General features: G+C 37.6%; 1 protein-coding gene across 1 annotated transcript; it reads left to right on the forward strand.

The window, feature by feature from the left end:
- Positions 1-66: 66 nt before the first annotated feature.
- On the forward strand, positions 67-14,929 carry LOC118811380 (fibulin-1-like). The gene is made up of 15 exons (XM_036575546.1): positions 67-192; positions 1,815-1,929; positions 2,994-3,129; positions 3,994-4,144; positions 5,689-5,757; positions 5,874-5,969; positions 6,978-7,115; positions 7,224-7,361; positions 8,083-8,226; positions 8,729-8,854; positions 10,746-10,871; positions 10,967-11,086; positions 12,145-12,276; positions 12,427-12,550; positions 14,157-14,929. The coding sequence occupies exons 1-15, from the start codon at positions 120-122 to the stop codon at positions 14,530-14,532; spliced, it is 2,064 nt and encodes a 687-aa protein (XP_036431439.1). The 5' UTR covers positions 67-119; the 3' UTR covers positions 14,533-14,929.
- Positions 14,930-18,618: the final 3,689 nt, after the last annotated feature.

Genomic DNA, 18,618 nt, shown 5'->3' on the forward strand with positions numbered 1-18,618 from the left:
CTCCCTCATGAGCACACGCTCTGCTAGATTCTTGTTTGCAGGAGATCATTAGTAGCAACAGTCTGGAACAGTCTTGCACTAACCAGAGCAGCCAGGAAGAAAAGCTGTTTCTGCATGCAATGGGGACTCAATGGATCAGCATAATCTGCACTTTATATGGAGTTTTTTATCATGGAGTTCTCTCAGAGCCAGGTAAGCGTCAACTGTTTACTACCTGTATACATCCATAAACCTAAAACCAGTAAAAATTCTACAGTTATTTGCATTTGCTTACACTGTAAAAAGCGGCTCGTCAGATCTACTTAAAAAATTACTTCATGCAGTAACAAGCAATTGAACTAGTTTTATTCAGGTCAAAAAATTACTTTGATTAAAAGGATTGTTCATTCCAAGTATTTATTTAGGTTGAATAAAAGTAGTTCAGTTGCTTGTTACCACATGAAGTCATTTTTTTAGGTAGATCTGACGAGGCATTTTTTACAGTGTACCTGTTTTCACTAAGAAAAACAACAAAGCGACATTTCACTAGGGGTGTTCAAACTTGTATATGACTGTATATGGTATCATGCATAACATACAGAACTAACAAAGTGACTTGTAGTTTCTTGTGTTTACAAAATACAGGTTACTATAAATAGACTTTTTTATTCTTTTGTCTTTAAAGAATTTCCTTCTTTCTTCATTTATTTATTTATTTAAGGTGTGTAATGTGTGCCAATAACTAGTCAATTCTAAACTTTTTTCCTTGTCAGAAAAGAAAGGGCTTCTGTCATTTCATGTATAGGGCTGCTTCACATTCACACTTCCATTCAAAAGTTTGGAATCAGTGTTTTCAGTGATGTGAAACAAATTTGGTTGCAGATGAGTGTATAAAATGATTTTATATGTTAGTCCTGTATACCTTCATAGCTTCAAATCATCAGTAGGACAGAATGATAAACAGAGCTGTAGAACATTCTAAATGATCCTGAGTTGGATGTCACTGAGAATTAAGTTTCAATGAAATGATATCCAGAATTAATCATATTTCAAAAGTAGATAATTTGACAAGAAATATATATAGGTTGTTACAGTATATTATTATTTAAGAACTTATATGTTCATAGAAGTCGTGGAGTTTATACTAAATAAAACATCTTAAAACCTTTTGTTGAATGTTCACCTCCACGTTATGTATAGTCATATGCAAAAGTATGTGCACCCCTGGTCAAATGACGTTTTGTTGTTTTTCTAAGTGAAAATAATTTAACACATCCTCAACAGAGAACACACCTCTGCACATTTTAATACACAACTACTGTTTATTTGCTGAATTTTAACATACTGATGAAAAAAAATTAAACTGTGGCTTATTTGTTATCGCTGGGATAGGGTACAGCACCCCTCACGACCCAGGATGATAAGCAGCTTAGATAATGTGTGTGTGTATGTGTTAATACAGCAAGCAATTCCAAACTTTTGAACAGTAGTAACAACAAATGCCATCATTATTTCTTCATGTGTGGTTTTGGAATTTTAATTCAGTCGATTACAGAAAATGAACAATATAAACAGTTTAAAACCTGTAGCTAACACTGGGGTGTCCAATCCTGGTCTTGGCAATTTTCTACCCTGAGTTTAGCTCCAACCCTAATCTAACACACCTGATCCAGATAGTGAACTCCTTAAAGAACATCTAAGTATTAGAGCTGGGTGTGTTGGAGCTGAACTCTCCATGGTGGTAGGACCAAGATTGGGGACTCCTGAGCTAACCGATCTGAATAGAAGTATGAATAACTGTGTTTTTTTTCCTTTTTTGTGATTAATATCTTCAGGCTTTGTCAATGGACAGACCCCTCTGGAGGCCTGCTGTAGGAATGGAAGAGCCTTTGGCCTGAGCAATCAACACTGTGCCTCCCTCCCACATATACCCCAGTCCTACCCCTGCAGGTAAGCAACACCTGGTTTTGACCTCTATTACAGCTGTCAAAACCACACAGTCTGTGTTAGAAACTGTTCCGGAGCTTTTCATCAGCTAGTATTTTAAACAGCTGGCTGACTTTGAACTAATTACACTGTGAGAACTTAATGAGGCTTCAGTCTGTAATATTACTAAATTTCAAGTGTCAACTGCAATTGTGGATTCAGAGATTTAATTTTTAATAGAGCACACCACAGTATCTCAGGCCCAGTGTGTAATCACAACATCTAAAAGACTGAAGCTAAATGGGTGCAGTCATATGCAAAAGTTTGGGTGCCCTGTCAAATTCCATGTTTTCTTTACTTGCTAAGTGAAAATAAGTTAACACATCCTCTACAGAGAACACATTTCAGTACATTTTATCACATAATTACTGTTTATTTGCTAAATTTAGTATATTGGAAGACAAAATTGTACATAAAATTTGGCTTGTGCAAAAGTTATTTTTTTACGTTTATTTTTTTCCATATGATGTTAAGTTCAGCAAATAGATAGACATTGTGCTCTAAAATTAGCAAAAAGGTCAATGTAGAGAATAAGTTAACTTATTTTCACTTAGAAAATCAACAAAACACTATTTTCACTGGAAGTGTTCAAACCTTTGCATACAACTGTACATCTATTAATGTAAAAAGCACAGCTGAGCTAATGGACAGTGCTGTGGGCCTTGAGAAGATGGCCCTAGTACTTTGACCTCAGTCAGTGGTATTTGTGGTCTGAACTGAATTCACTGGGTGAAACTCATCCATACATTAACAAATATCATTCATTAAAGGGGAACTTTTTTGAAAGTTCTGCATAATTTATTTTGTTGAGATGTAAACAAAGTCATTCAGAGTGGTATAACATGAAATGGTATATTGTAGAGAAACACAGATGTCTTTACAGTGGTGGTGATAGGAACCAGAGACATTTTACAATCATTCTATTGCATTTTTCTGTAACTATTAATCTGGTTTTATGTTATTCTAAACTTTTAAACTGTAGTGAATACTGAAGATGTGAATGTGTTTACTCTTCTGCTCTGTGTCAGGGTGGTTCAGGAGCAGTGCTGTGACTCTGCAGTAAAAGATAGACTCTGTGTAAAGGGAATGGACAGCGCCAAAAGACAAGGAGTGTGTGAGCTTTCATCCTTCCACGAAGACGCCTGTGAAGCCAAGACATCCCAGGTGTGTGTTTATTAATGACAACAAGGTGTGTGTACTGCATGCTGTTAACTTTTAAAGCATGCAATGAATCTGACATGAACTACCAAGTTTTACTTGAGTCACTTGTCACTGATAATATTCAGTTTATTCAATAAAACTTATACTGTATAGATTGAAATGTCTTAATTTGTTACGCCAACCCGGTAATTCTTAAACCTGTGAAGTCTTTATTGTTCATTATTTGAAACATGTAGCATACAGCAGCATAATAATACAATCATTTCATACATTTGCAGTCATCTGCAAAAGTTTGAACACCCCACGTTTTGTTGATTAACAAGGAACAAACTTAAATATGACTTTTACCTGCAAATTTTAGTGCACAATTTCTATTTATTTGAACTTTTCCACAGGCCATGTTTTAATTTTTTCCCAGTATGCTAAATTCAGCAAATAAGTAGGAACTGTGCATTAAAATGTGCAGAAGTGTGTCTCTGTAGAGGATGTGTAACTTATTTTCATGTTGAAAATCAACAGGTTATTTGACAAGGGGTGCTCAGACCTTTGCATACAATTTTGTTTGCAACAAAACAGATTTGATTTTATTGAAAACAGTGATGAGGTTCTATACAGCAACCCTTAGTAGTGTAGTGTATAGTGTTTATATAGCACTATATTCTATATAGCACCAAAAAGTGTTCTACTATTGTTACAAGCCAAGAAAACCTTTTTTGGTACTATATAGAACCCTTTTTGCTAAGAGTGTATATATATATATATATATATATATATATATATATATATATATATACACTGCATATATCCTAAATCTTTTTATCAAATCTTTTTATTTATTTCTTCTCCTTCTGTCCCCATCTTATCCAGATGTGCTGTGAGTGTTGTGTGCTCGGCCTGCTGGCTCAGAAGGAATCTCATGAGTGTGTACTGCCGATATCTGTCAGTATGTCCTGCCAGAGCGTTGCCCGGGCCTGCTGCGAGGGCAGACGGCACAGTCCGCTCACCCTAGGGATACAAGGTAGGAGCGTGCTGAATAAATTTTAACCTTTTCTCACTCTGGCTCATGCAGCCGAAATGCTAAAGCAAGAAATCACTCAGCAACCAATTACAGTTAGTTCCAGAGACATTCTTGACTGCTATCTGTTGGCCTTCCTAAGGGAGGTGATTGATCTGTGTCAATTTTGGAGAGTTAGATAGAGTATTATACATTAAAGTATGCCCTCATTTTTGGCCAAAATGTTTGGGCTATAAATCAAAGGTAAAACTTAAATAAAAAAAAAAATAAGCTTAACAAATTGGTTTTGTGGTGTATGAAGAGAACCATGACTGTTAGAGCTAGGCCTTCGGTTTGGGCCATAAATGTCAAAACATGAGTTCAGGTCTCAGCTTTCAGAGAAGGCCCTGAGGGATCCCCTCTGATAAACAGTTAGCAACCAGCAACCAGAATGTAACTGCTGCACCATTTAAGGTGGGATGAAAAATGGAAAAAGGCAGTTTAAGGCAGATTAAACACAAACAGATATTCCATGTTTTACTTTGAGCTGCTGCTGCTGTTTTCAATTTCTAGCAACCCACTGGTTAAACTGTCACTCATTTTCAGTTAGTAACATATCTAGGACATTCAGAAAGCCTAGAACAGGGATCTTCAGCCCTGGTCCTGGAGAGCTACCTTCTTGCAGATCCTAGTTCTAAACACAATTTGGAACCAGCTAATACATCTGTTCCAGCTAATCAACCGCTTTTCAAGTCCCTCATTGGCTGGAGCAGATGTATTACATTTAGGTAAGGGGTGGGGCAGCTTATTGGATACAGGTTCTCTACAGGAAGGCAGCTCTCTAGGAACAGGGACCACTGGCCTAGAGTAACATTTTTTCTCACGAAATCAGTCCCGCCTAATGGAAATCAAAAATGTGATTGGTTGATTCTTTTGTCACTTTGTTATTATGCTGATAGTTAATATAACACGTTAGGACTTATCTTCACCCTTGAAATCCTAACCAATAGGAGAGATCTCTTAGCTATGTCAGCCTAGATACCAAGGACAAAAACAATTGGCCAATTTTCTGCTGGTGTTTGAAGAATTGAACCCTTTTGTTTCCATTTTATACATAGCAATGAAACAAGAGTAGTACTGTAATGCAAAGCGTAAAAATACAAGCATGATTCACTTGAATAAAAATGAGCTAAAAATGACATTCATGCATTTTAGTTTCCAGAAATCATTACACATTTATGTATTTGTTGTATTTTAAAACATACTTCTTGCACAAAAATAATAATCCAATCAAATTGTGAAGAAGTTTGAGCTTTCATGATGCACTGAATTATATCCTAAGGAATTGTAATCAAATTGAATTGTGAGATTTACACTTGGTGAGCCTTATAGGAGCCTTACTACTGAGGTAAATGATTGTCCTCATTGCTTTGACAGCCAATTTAAAAAAAATCTCTATGCTAGAAGATCAGTACACTCAGATAACATCAATGTTATACCTTATTAAACCCTGCTAGTGTTAAGCCTGCTGCGAATAAACAGGGCAAAATTGCTTTTGTTTTGTGCAGCGTCACCTCTGGTGAATAACACTGCTGCTGCCAACAGAGGGCATACAAGGAGCACTGACTTATGTGCTGGTAAGAATCAAAGTCCAATATCAACCTGCATCATTTTATTTCATTACTGGCTAATAAAGTGTTTCACATGATGCACTGACTGATTATCTGAATGATTACCCTGTATTTGACATTAGAAGGGGTTACGAGATGCTCTCAGCTGTGTGTTGGAAATGGCTCCTGCGTGTGTCTGAAGGGCTACCGCCTTAAATCTGATGGCTACAGCTGTGAAGGTAAGTTGAATCACTTTTCATATGCATCACCACATCTTAACTCTTTCAATTGATAAGTTCTTCACTACAGAGCAACTCAATATATTGTTACAGCATAGTTACGGAGAAATAGGTTGTAAGATTAAAGGTGCATTCTGACCTAAAACTAGAGTTTATTGTTATTTGTTGGGTCATGTTTATTGTGTTGTGTTATTTATTGTAATGTTAGCTCTTTGCCTTCCTTCTGTATTCACCAGCTAACAAGAAAAAAAAAACAGTTCTTTAAAAATTGTAAAAATTTCTTCTACCTTCAAGATACATCATCAGAAAGATTTTCCTTTTCTTTAAACTGGGGAGTCTCGCTTTGGAGTCTTCTGCGGCACTGCTCTGCACACTTAAAAAAGATGGTTCTTCAAGGTTTCTTTAGTAAAGAAAATGTTCCTTTTGCATGAGGGTGTATATAGCACCGAAAAGGATGTCAAACCTGTAACAATAGAAGAACCCTTTTTGGCGCGATATAAAGCCATTTTCAAACAGGTTCTATATAGAACAATATAAAACACATTCTCCATCAAAGAAGAACGCTTTACTCATGCAAGGGGTTCTTTAAGTGTTCATGGTTCTATATAGAACCATTTTCTTGATAACCATCTATTTTAAGTGTGTAGTTAGAATAGACATGTTTACAACAGATGCAGCGAGGGTTATATTTTTCATTTTGGCCAGACTGTCCCTTTAACTACTGAGAAAAAGTTTGGGTACAAGGGGGTAAATCTCAAATAAAGGTGTAAAACTGCATTGATAAATCGATTATAAAGATATTCAACACAATGTGCACTCAGTTTTTACTAAAATAACATTCTTGGGCTATTTTTAAATGTAGAATCCCAAAACATCTATTTTGTCATGGATGTTTAATATGACCAAGGACTTGCACTTTCAGCCTCCCTCAAGATTACAGTGATCAAATTCAATCAAGATGAGAGATTTACTCAAGTCTATTCTTTCTTCTTACTTCTCTGTTTTCAGATTACAACGAGTGTCTAGCAGGTGTTCATAGCTGCAGGCCGGGGGAGAGGTGTATTAACACTGAGGGCTCGTACCGCTGCCAGAGAGAGGCCAGCTGTGGCACAGGCTACGAGCTGACAGACAGCAACACCTGCAACGGTTAACATCCGGCCCACCTTAAACCACATTAGCCTTAATGCTGACACTGAATGGTAAAAATGAGACAGTGCGTCCTTCCTAACTTATCCTTTTGAACATTTATTTTAGATATTGACGAGTGTGTGGAAGGGACACATAACTGCGGCCCAGAGTTCACGTGTCAGAACACTCCCGGCTCATTCCGCTGCCGTCCACGACAGCAGTGCAGCGTCGGCTTCATCCAGGATGCTGCTGGAAGCTGCATTGGTTAGATTGTCCATGTGAAACATTATACAACTTACTATTAAATAACATTTTTGTTATTAAAAGAGCACATATGGTATTAATTGATTCAAAATTGAACCCCCTTAAAGCATAAATGTGGGCCTACACTTCAGTTTCTAACTGTTGTCACTGTCATGACAAAACCAGATATTTCTGAAGCAATAACTTTACAGAAAAGTACTTTAGTGTATGTTAAAGTAAATTAAAAATAATTTTTAGATATATTGTCTTATATTGGGGTTTGCCTGCAATTTCTTTATATAGACCAAAGACATGTTTATGGCATGTGTTATGTCAGTGTTATGTAGCACAGTTCAAGTAAAGTATTGCCCTTAATTTAATACCTATTCAATTCATAACAGTTGCTGAATAATTTGTAATAATTCCTGAAGATTACTTCTTTAGATAAATGTTTGAATAACAAGCCCAGGGTCCAAGGGGTTTATTTAATACCTCAAAAACAGCATGATGTCATCTGTCTTTGGGAGCAGAGGTCTTCAGATCCAGAACTTGAATTTAGTTTCCGTTCCTGTTTGTAATCACTGGTGTGACACTTGGTGGCCATGTTCAGTCAGCTACCAGTGATAACAAAATCCAGGACCGGAATCACCTCAGGACCGGATTCAAGGTCAAGACCTCTGTTTTAGAACAATTGTCTGAAAGGTTGTAATAATAATTAAACTGTAACTCTGTGCTTTCTCAGACATTAATGAGTGTGTAAGTGAGAACAGTCCATGCCAGCCTGGTCAGACGTGTTTAAACACAGTGGGTTCTTACATCTGTCAGAGGTTTCCGGTGATCTGTGGACGTGGATATCGCCTGAACAGAGAGGGCACACACTGCTTGGGTATGGAGATTTGTCCTTTGTGTGAGGTTTCCACCAAACTGTAAAAATTTTTATGTATTGAAATCATTAAGATGTAAACATGGTCTTTCAGACTGGTTTGGTGTGAAATTCTGTGCCAGAATTGTTCACAGTGGTGGTGATAGGAACCAGATCATCAGCATCACATTTTATCATCATCAACATTACAAATAAAGACTCAGAAGACACCTTTTTTTTGTGACTTTTGGATAGTTAATAAAGTGGCTAAATTTGTGTAGCCACTGGTTCCTATCACCACCACTGTAAAGAAATCTGAATCAGTCAATTTCTTTACAATTTCAAATCAAACCAATCTGAATGACCTTGTTTACTTCATATCCACTGAATTTTGAAAAATCTGTGGAGTTCCCCATTAACAGTATAGTATATGGTGATTTTTTAAGAATGCATCTCTTGAATTTCTTTCTCTAGTACACAACAGAAAACGCATCAGAACATCTCACTCTCCTCTCTCTTCTTCCAGATGTGGATGAGTGCAGTGGTCAGCATGGGCCCTGCCAGGGCCACGACTGTGTGAACGTTCTTGGCTCCTTCCGCTGCGAGTGTCGTTCTGGCTTCACTTTCAACACCATCAGCAGGAGGTGTGAGGGTAAGAGCGGATTTCCATTCTACAGAGCAATTAGTTCATGATTTCATAATACAGGAATTACTACTGTAATGCATTACTGGCTGGTTGGTCTGTTGTCTGTATGAGCATATTACTCTGGTCTTATTCAGTTTAAACTGGACTCCTGTTAATTTTTACATTGTCTACAACATCTCCTGCTTGTGACTTTTTTCCTCTTAATGGCCTTAGGCATATCTCACAGATCTGTTGAAGCATTGTAGTCCATCCAGACCACTTTGCTCAGCTGAGGCAGGCTTACTGCAAACTCCTAGGATCTATTACAGCTCAGTTAGTGGAAGATCATATTCTTTTATAGCTCCTAATCAGTAGCATTCCAGAGAATATCAGGAACGCAAGCTTGATATGTATTTTTGAAAAAAGTGCTATATGAATAAAGATGTATTATTACTTTTAGTGTATATTCACTGTATGGTGAATCTGATTTCTAGTTTTGCATGTTTGTCACATCGTTTCAGATCTTCAGGCTAAATATAAGAAAAAGACAACCTGAAAATAACACAAAAAAATACAAATGATTTAAATTATAGTTTAATTTATTAATGGAAAGATGTTACCCAACACCAGCTGACCCTGTGTGAAAAAGTAATGACCCCCTTAGATACTCAATCGACCAATTTAGTTGATTACAGGGATCAATTAAACTAGACACACCTAGGCGTGGTTACTGTCGAGTCTAAACGTCACTTAAATAGAACTGTTCCAGCAATTAAGTAGGATCAGAGGTGTCAACAATGCCACAATCCAAAGAATTTTTGAAATAAATGAGAACAAAGTTATTTAAGAGTCTGGAAGGGTTACAAAGCCATTTCTAAGGTGCTGGGACTCCACGGAACCACAGTAAGAGCCATTATCTCCAAAGAGAGAAAACTTAAAATTATAAGGTAACTGATAACACAGCACTTGAGTTACCTCAACTTGAGGATACTAGAGTTCATCCAACTCAAACTTTTAAGTTTAGTCAAAAGTTTTCCCAGCCCCCTTTTCTAGTTATGCATCTCAGTTAGATAAAGAATATAGAATTAGTATTTTACTCAGTTTTCCCCATAGCTGGGACTCTGTCCATCACCCTGTCCCATCAGACTTTTTCACTTCTCGGGGGAATGCTTTGCTGCTTCAGGGCCTGCGTGACAGAACCATGAATCCTGCAGGAGAATGTCTGGTGATCTGAAGCTCAAGCACATTTGGGTTACGCAGCCAGACAATGATCCAAGGCACAAGAGCAAGTCCACCTCTGAATGGCTCAGAAATAACAAAATTAAGGCTTTGGAGTAGCCTAGCAAAAGTCCTGACTTGAATCCCTTTGAGATGCTATGTTAGGACCTTGAAGGAGCAGTTCAAGCTTTAGGGGAGCAGTTACTTTTTCACATGGGTGATATATGTGTTGGAATTTTTTTTAATTCTGTAAATGAAATGATCATGTAATCATTGTGTTTTGCCTTTCCTCATGTTCTTGTCTTACGTCTCGGCTTACTCATTTCCACTACTTCATTATCTCGTTCCCACGCTTTACTAAGTCTTTACTAAGACTTAATTATCTCATTCCGATGTCTTACTAAGTTGTGGCCACGCATTATTTTAATTTATACTGGATGTCACCAACTAGGCTCTGTACAGGACCTCTGTTGACCAGATATTATTTGGGTAGCGGACCATTTCCAGCACAGCAGTGACACTGATATGGTAGTGTCTGTAGCACTAAGTGTATCAGGCTGCTAGGGCTACAGTGTCTGACTATACACCAGCAAGGTGGGGCTACAAGCGAAGAGTCTCTGATAAAGTGGCCAGTGAGTGTGCAGTAGATACAGTAGATGTCTATATAGACAGACTAAGTCATTCGTACCTGTTCCTATAGATATTGATGAATGCAGTAACCACCCTGGTCGCCTGTGTGCACATAATTGTGAGAACACTCCTGGATCTTACCGCTGCAGCTGCAACGCTGGATTCAGGCTTGCCAACGAGGGCAGGAATTGTGAAGGTAAGTGTGTAGGGTGTAGTTATACAGTGGTAGTGGCTATGGTTCAGGTTCAGAGTGTTGGTGTGTGCTCAGCCCTGACTGAATCTTTTCTGTAGATGTGAATGAATGCGAGAGCAGCCCATGTAGCCAAGAGTGTGCCAACGTGTATGGGTCCTACCAGTGTTACTGCCGCCGTGGTTACCAGCTCAGCAGTACGGATGGGGTCACATGTGAAGGTAAAGAGCCTGAAGTATTTCAGGAGAAGGAAAATATCCATATTGTGTCACAAAATGTAACAATATCTATTATATAAAGAGGAGAAAAAACATCCAATAGCCTAACCATATTTTTTAAGCTTTAGTTTAATATTTAAATACTTCGGCAGATGTGAAGCACAGTGCAAATACCAGACCATCTCTCGTTTATTTAAATTCCAGACATAATGGCTATTAATTGTTATTAAATACAAGTTATTCGTTTTTCAGTGTCAGGAAAAGAAGCAGAAGCTTATTTCAGAAAAACAATAAAATATAATATCAACATTTTAAGTATTAGGTTTATCCACTCTTTACCTTTATTACAGCTTACATACTTTTTAAGACACTTGCTGTCTTTTTCTCAGAAAAAAAACAGCAGGGATAGGGTTAGAAGAAGTTTCTGCTTCTCACAATCTAGTAAGTAATCTCAAACACATACACTGAAGCTGAGGTCTGGACTCTGGGGTGGACAGTCCATTGTTCTAAGAACACCAGCAGCTTCTTTGTTTGATTAGCAAATTTTTTTTTACCTTTTTGTCTATTTCCTTTTCTCAGTAACAGCTTCTTGGCAGCTTCACATCCTTTCAGACTCATAGTGTTGAGTTGTCTTCTCACAGTGGACGAATGGACAGAAAGACTTGCAGATTTTTTCAGATCTCTTAATAATGAAAGTGCTGTTTATCTGATGGTGACAGTTTTTATGGTCCACTAGATCTTGCATGGTTGTTTGGAGTCCCACTTTATCTATATTTCTTAACTCCAGTTTTGGAAACTCCTGTTTTGTCGACTTGTTATTATTTGCCTTTCAGCTTCCTTATGCAAGTGAGTTATCTTATACCTAATCGCCTCAGAAGTATCTCCTGAAAATGAATAACTTGCTATTAATGGCTGTGTTGACTGGAAATTAAACAAATAAAGATCGTCTCTGACTTTTGCACAGCACTGTGCATTTCTATTTTCCTTCTTCATGCAAAATGTGATGAATGCATGGAATTATTCTGTTAAATGCTGTTTTCAGTGTTTATTCTTCCTCTTAGATATTGATGAATGTGCCTTGACCTCTGGGGGCAAAGTCTGCTCCTATCGTTGTTTGAACACTCCTGGAAGCTTCGAATGCACCTGCCCCCCAACAGGCTACACACTCGCCTCCAACGGACGCACCTGCCAAGGTAAAGACAAAATTATGTAGCTCTTTGAAAAAGAGCATTAGATGTATTAAGATCTAGAGCAGCTTAGAATCAGTTGATGATGATAAAATTCTAAAGCTGTCGAGTTTGAAATGAAGCTAATCTTGCAGTGATGTGACTCTCTGTGTGTAGACATTGACGAGTGTGCAGCTGGAACACACACCTGCTCTGCTACACAGAGCTGCTTCAATATACAGGGTGGATTCCGCTGCTTGTCGTTTGAGTGTCCACCCAACTTCCGCCGTGCAGCGGACAGGTGAGCGTTTTACACTGTCCTTCTACTGACTGGAAGACTGCTGAGGGTTTGAGTCAGTTTTGGTCATTTGAGTATAATTTAGTTAGACTGTCTTGGTACGTATCATAATTTTTCTTACAATAATAACACAGCCAGAGTACCCAAAATAATTATCTAGTACTTTGGAGTTTGTACCTCACACTTACCTGGTTAATACATACAATATAGGAGACAGAAAGCCATACCCAGTTTTTTAGAATGTTGTTCATAGCCATGATGCTAAAAAGGTTTTTTCATTGAAAGTGCCATCCAAATCCATTTTCATTAGACACACAGTACCCCCTTTGGTAGAACCTTCTACTCTGATTTTTTTATACAATTTAAACATGATATAGTGTGAAAGTGTATTATATTGTAATTACAGTGGTGTTGTGGTCAGAGGCAGGGGCATTGGCTGGGCCTGTAAAGATCTGAGGCTCAGCCCAGTTCACTGGGGGGGTATTTTTAAATTAACCTGTAAAATGTGCAGTTTTTAACAACTAAGACTTCTTGATTTGATGTAAAGATTTGCAGATCAACAAAACATGCAGCAATTCAGCAATGTTGATTGGCATATCTTATAAACAAAATCATAAACAACAAGATAAAAAAAGAGTGAAAACACTCTTTGTAACACAAAAGTATTGCCATTATATGCCATTATTAAAGTCCTCTGCCCATGTTCTCCATGTTCTCCACATCTGCTGCCTCTTCTATAATCACTGTCAATCAGTAAAACTCTTCTTGTCTAAAACCAAATAAGTAAACACTATTCTAAAAATAAAATGTTACGCTATAACACAGCATTCCATCTGCGTAATTTTGTAAATGTCCTGATAAACACTGTTGGAGGTCTGCAGCCTGACCTGAGCCTCAGGGCCCTACAAAATATTAAGTAAACATTTTTACATACAACATTAGGTTCAGATTCTTTTCAAAAGAGGTATTTTTAGTTTGCCTCTCTCTCTCTCTTTCTCTCTTTCTCTCCCTTTCTGAGTTTGAGGAGTCGGTGAATGTGCTTCTGTGTAACATTATAAGATTCAGTCTGGTTTAAAAATATTTGGGGCTGTACCCCCTGAGCCCAGGCCAGACAACGCCCTTGGTCAGGGCATACATATATACTCTGAAGGGTTTTCCTAATTTTTTACTATTTTCCACATTTGATAATAACAGTTAAGTCATAAATACTATGAAATAACACAAATTGTGTAGTGGCCAAAAATGTGTTAAACAAATTAAACCTATATAGTAGATCATTCAAAGTAGCCCCCCTTTTGCCTTGAAACAGTTTTACACATATTTGATCATTCTCTCAAGCTTCATGAGGAGCCACCTAAGATGCTTTTCCAACAGGACTGAAGAAGATACACTTATGCTAAGGCCTTGTTACCTGCTGAAAAGCTACAAATGAAATAAATGAAGAGTGGTCTCTGGCTTTGCACAATGTGTCTTATTAAAGTTGTGAATTAAATCACATGTCTAAACCTTTGGCTGGTACTATAAATGCCAAAATTTGCCTGATTAAAATATTATTTAAATTTTTATTCTGTGCCTCTGTTTCATTCTACCCCAATCACTGTGTCTTCAGGCGCTGTGAGCGTTTGCCTTGTGAGCAGAGCAGTGAGTGTCTGTCCCTGCCACTCAGAATCTCCTTCTACAACCTCACCTTTCCCATCAACATCCCCACACCTGCTGCTGTCTTCCGCATGGGCCCGTCCAGCTCTGTCCCTGGAGACGACGTCCAGCTCACCATCGTGGACGGTGACACGGAAGGGTTCTTCAGTGTTCAGAAGATGGCCCTTGGTGGGGTGATCTCTCTGCAGAGGCCGCTCGCTCAGCCCCGGGACTTCCTGCTCACTGTGGAGATCAGACTGATTCGATACGGCACAGTGAGCCTTTTTGTGGCCAAGATTGCTGTGTTTGTGGTTAATGACCAGCCCATTCTGGCCATGCCATCACCTTAAAAGGTGAATAACCTGCATTTGTCTTGTAGTGTTTTCCCTGAGCTCCACTTATGATTTGTTTGAGGTTACGTACCAATAACAGTCGTAATTCATTCTTTTATCTATTCGAATTACACAAGCTGTAAGACTGTTATGTGTAAATAACCTCTGTTCAGACTGACTGGCCTTCATTGAGCCTCATTCAAAAAGCTAAACACTGAAACCCTTCTTATAACATCAACTTAACATACATAACATACACTGTTGTACGTGGAATAGGCAGATTACAGTGTATGCAAAATTTTAAGCACCCCTAGTCAAATGTCATTTTGTTGAGTTTTTTGTGAACACATCCTCTACAGAGAAAACACTTTTGCACATTTTAATGCACAATCACTGTTTATTTGCTAAGTTTACAATGCTGGGGTAACATAACACATGATCTGTGCTATGTTTTATTTTTTCCTAATATGTTACCTATGTTTACATATTCCATTAAACTTTTTTTATTTAACAAAAGAGGCAGTTTTGGTTTTTCATGCTATTGGCCTTTTAAAGAAATTGGCATACCATACATTTTTAACAATGTTATTCTGTTAGAAAAGACATGTTTTGTGTCTGATGTTTGCTTCTGTAGTTTTGCTCTGGAGCTACGAGCAGGAGATGTAGCATCTTACAGTCACCAGTTAGCAAAGCACAAACAGCACATCCAAATCATCACACAATTACCTCAAACTGCACCAATTTGTTAAGTGACCCTTATTAGTCACACAACAGGGAAATTTCACCTCCACGTTTTAACCCATCCCTGCAGTGAAACACCACTCACACACACACTAGTGAATGCACATACACTAGGGGGCAGTGAGCACACTTGCCCAGAGTGGTGGGCAGCCCTGTCCATGGTGTTCAGGGAGGAGTTTGGGGTTAGGGGCACTTCAGTCATGTACAGTCGGCTCAGGTTATCGAACTGGCGACCTTCCAGTTACAAGGCTGGTTCCCTAACCTTCAGCCCATGACTGCCCCACAGTCATGGGCTCATCTCAAATACAATTTTTATATGATTTTTGACACTGTATGACATACATGGACAAAAGTAAGGACAAAATTCAGGTTTCAAGATAGCTATGACTATTTTTAGCTATATGTTGTAGTTTTGTCCCTTTTTAAATAACAGTATGTCATCCAGTGTGAACCCACATAAGCAATTTGAGAAACTTAACAACTCAGCATGGTTTGATGCAAGTGCATGATGGTTTAACCAGATCATTAGCACAGTGCCAATCGGTAGCTTTAACTTTCATTACTTGTTAGCTGCATTAGTCTCATGGCTGTAGCAGGGTATGTGTAGATAGGAGAATTGCCATTCAGTAATGTCTTCTGAATTTGTCAAATGCTAGAGGGCGCTCCCAAGCAAGTCCTGAATGAATGAGTTAACGTGGAGTATTTGAGCAAAATCATATTTTGTAAATACTTAAACTGGTGTTTTGCAGTTATGTTTTTAAAGTACCAGGAGGAATTGAAAGTACCTTTGCTCCCCTTAAACCTGCTTTGGCTGTAGTGCAAAACCAAAAAAAGCAATCTTCAAGCACCAAGCATGTCTTAGATTACACTTGGGTTAAGAGGAAAATTTAGTAAACTGGATTTTTAGTCTTCGCTTTAACTCATTAACTAATTGAGTTTGTGACAGATTTTATCTGAAAGTCATAATTGTGAATAGAATAAATGAAAGAGGACATAGACAATGACCTTAACTACCTCATAATTAGCATGTAAGCTTTTTCCCCCTGACTTAAATATTTCTGCTAATGAATTTTTCATACCATTAAAGCTAGTTATGTAATTTGCCTTTGTTTGACAAGTTGTTTTATCTAAAATGAACTACATTAACATCAAATTACTCTCTGTTCTCTTATGGCTTTTCCTTCAACATGTGCAGTTCTGAAATGACCTTAGTCTCATAGTCCATAATTATTTGAGAAAAATACTGACTTTGTAATTTCATCGTGGCTAATGATTAGATATCAGAGTTTTGTAAGAACTTCAAAGACATTAATTGTCTTTGATAAACAAAGTGCTAGGTTTGTGAATCAGCCAGTCATTTTTAAGCTTGCTGAGACTTGTTTATAGAAGCCATGTCCCTTGGATCCTTCCCCTTTACACTAATAATGAGCGAGTTTCCCACTGGAGGCTTGGCTTGATAAAGTAGTCATTTGTTCTGTGTTCCCATTATATCTCAGCAGGACAGAGCTTAGGCATTTTATAATGGGAGGCATATATCATAATTAGGCCATTTGACAGGGTATAATAACATAAAATACATTATTTAATTTTCTATTTAGAAACACTAAATCTCTGCATAGTTTTCACAATGAGTCAGGAATAATGTGTATACGGATATTATTTGTACTGTAACAGGCTGGTTGATTGCTTCTCTGCTGTTTTGTCTTTCCTGATAACCTGCTGCCCTGGACAAAATCACATGTTTTGTTTTGTGATAAGTCCATTTTAGTCACATTAACTAAGTGTTATGATCAGTGTTCAAACTGTGACAAAAGACGGAAAAAAGGGAGGTTATTTATTATTATTATTATTATTATTATTATTATTATTATTATTATATTTCTAGAAATCTCTCAACTTATGCTATAATTAGGCTGCCTAGACAACAAAAATCAATTGTCATATGTAATCTTTTGACCTGTTTCGGATATGAATGAAGGGTTCCGTTCCAAAACGCATAATAGACCACTTTCAGTTTAATTTTTTTCTTGATAAAAGCTGTTGGGAGTAGACTTTACACATACAAGGGATACAAATGCTATATAATGATTAATAAGACCTTCATTAGAGAAATAAAAATGATTCAGCTTTCCAAAATTTCTTTTTATTCTTTTCTTATTATTTCCAAATTTGTGCACATGGATATACAGTACTTTGGAATGAAACTCTTGTATATAAACAGCTTATGACTGTCCTACAGCGACTTTATGTTTTTTACATGGACTTTGATACATTTTGTATCAATCAAAATCAAGCTGGTGTGTAAGTCCCATGTATGAATGGAATGAAAGGGGAATGCCAGTTTTTCAAACAGGAAGTTTTGTGACCAGGCCAATGGCGTCCTCTTGAACTCCCCCTAAATCCAGTCCCATTGACCCTCTCCTGCTATGCCAGAAGGCTTAGCTGGATGTCATGGCGACTCTAGTGAATAGTCCATCATCACTTCTCCATCTACTGACGGTTTGAGTAGGCGTCGGCTGACCGCTGCACTGACTTTAACTAAAGCAACTCATTCATTTTACATTTAATACCTGTCTCACACTATACTGACCTTACATGTGCTCTACTAACATATCCTCTTTCTATTGTTTCTTCATACGTATCTTTTCTGCAATCACAGATTTAATTCTCTGATTCTCATTCTTTTTAGATGACCTCTTAACTGTCATTATTGTATATTCATTAGTCATTTCCTCATTCACTGTTCCTTATTGCTGTTGTTGTGCCATTATTTTTGGTGTCAACCAGATCAGGACGCTCTTACACAGGTGGAGAGATTTTTTTTTTGGCTTGCTCATTTGGGGTCTGGACCTGAAACTGCATGACAACACCAGTTGTAAAAGTGTCCACCACTTCCTCTATTAACAACGACAGAGCTCATATTAAGCTACAGGAACGGCTGCAGATAGACTTTTGCAGTTGTGATGACAAATCCAGGGTGCTCTTGTTAAAGATGCTCAGCTGAGGTTTTGTCCAGTAGATGGTGCTGTAGATCTGAGTCAGTGAGTCTCCTGCATTTTCAGAAATCCTGGTGAACTGGGTGAATCAATAGGCCATTTTTAAGTCATGACTTTGTGGTCAAAAAATCAGTGAAAGCTTATTAGCCATGATTAAACTTATTGTTTTGTCTGAGTACATGTTGTTTCTTACTCTTGCTGACTTTCAAAAGACATTTCTTTCCAGGGCCATATTGGAACATTTTGGGACCCTAAGAAACATTCCACTTCATATTATTTTATAAGAAATAAATAATAAAAATAATAATTCGTTTTTATTAGGAAAAAAATAACAGTTGAATTAATGCAAAGGTAAACACAATGAAGT

This window comes from Colossoma macropomum, unplaced genomic scaffold (genome assembly GCF_904425465.1).
Source record: "Colossoma macropomum unplaced genomic scaffold, Colossoma_macropomum, whole genome shotgun sequence".
In the NCBI taxonomy this organism is placed as follows: domain Eukaryota; kingdom Metazoa; phylum Chordata; class Actinopteri; order Characiformes; family Serrasalmidae; genus Colossoma; species Colossoma macropomum.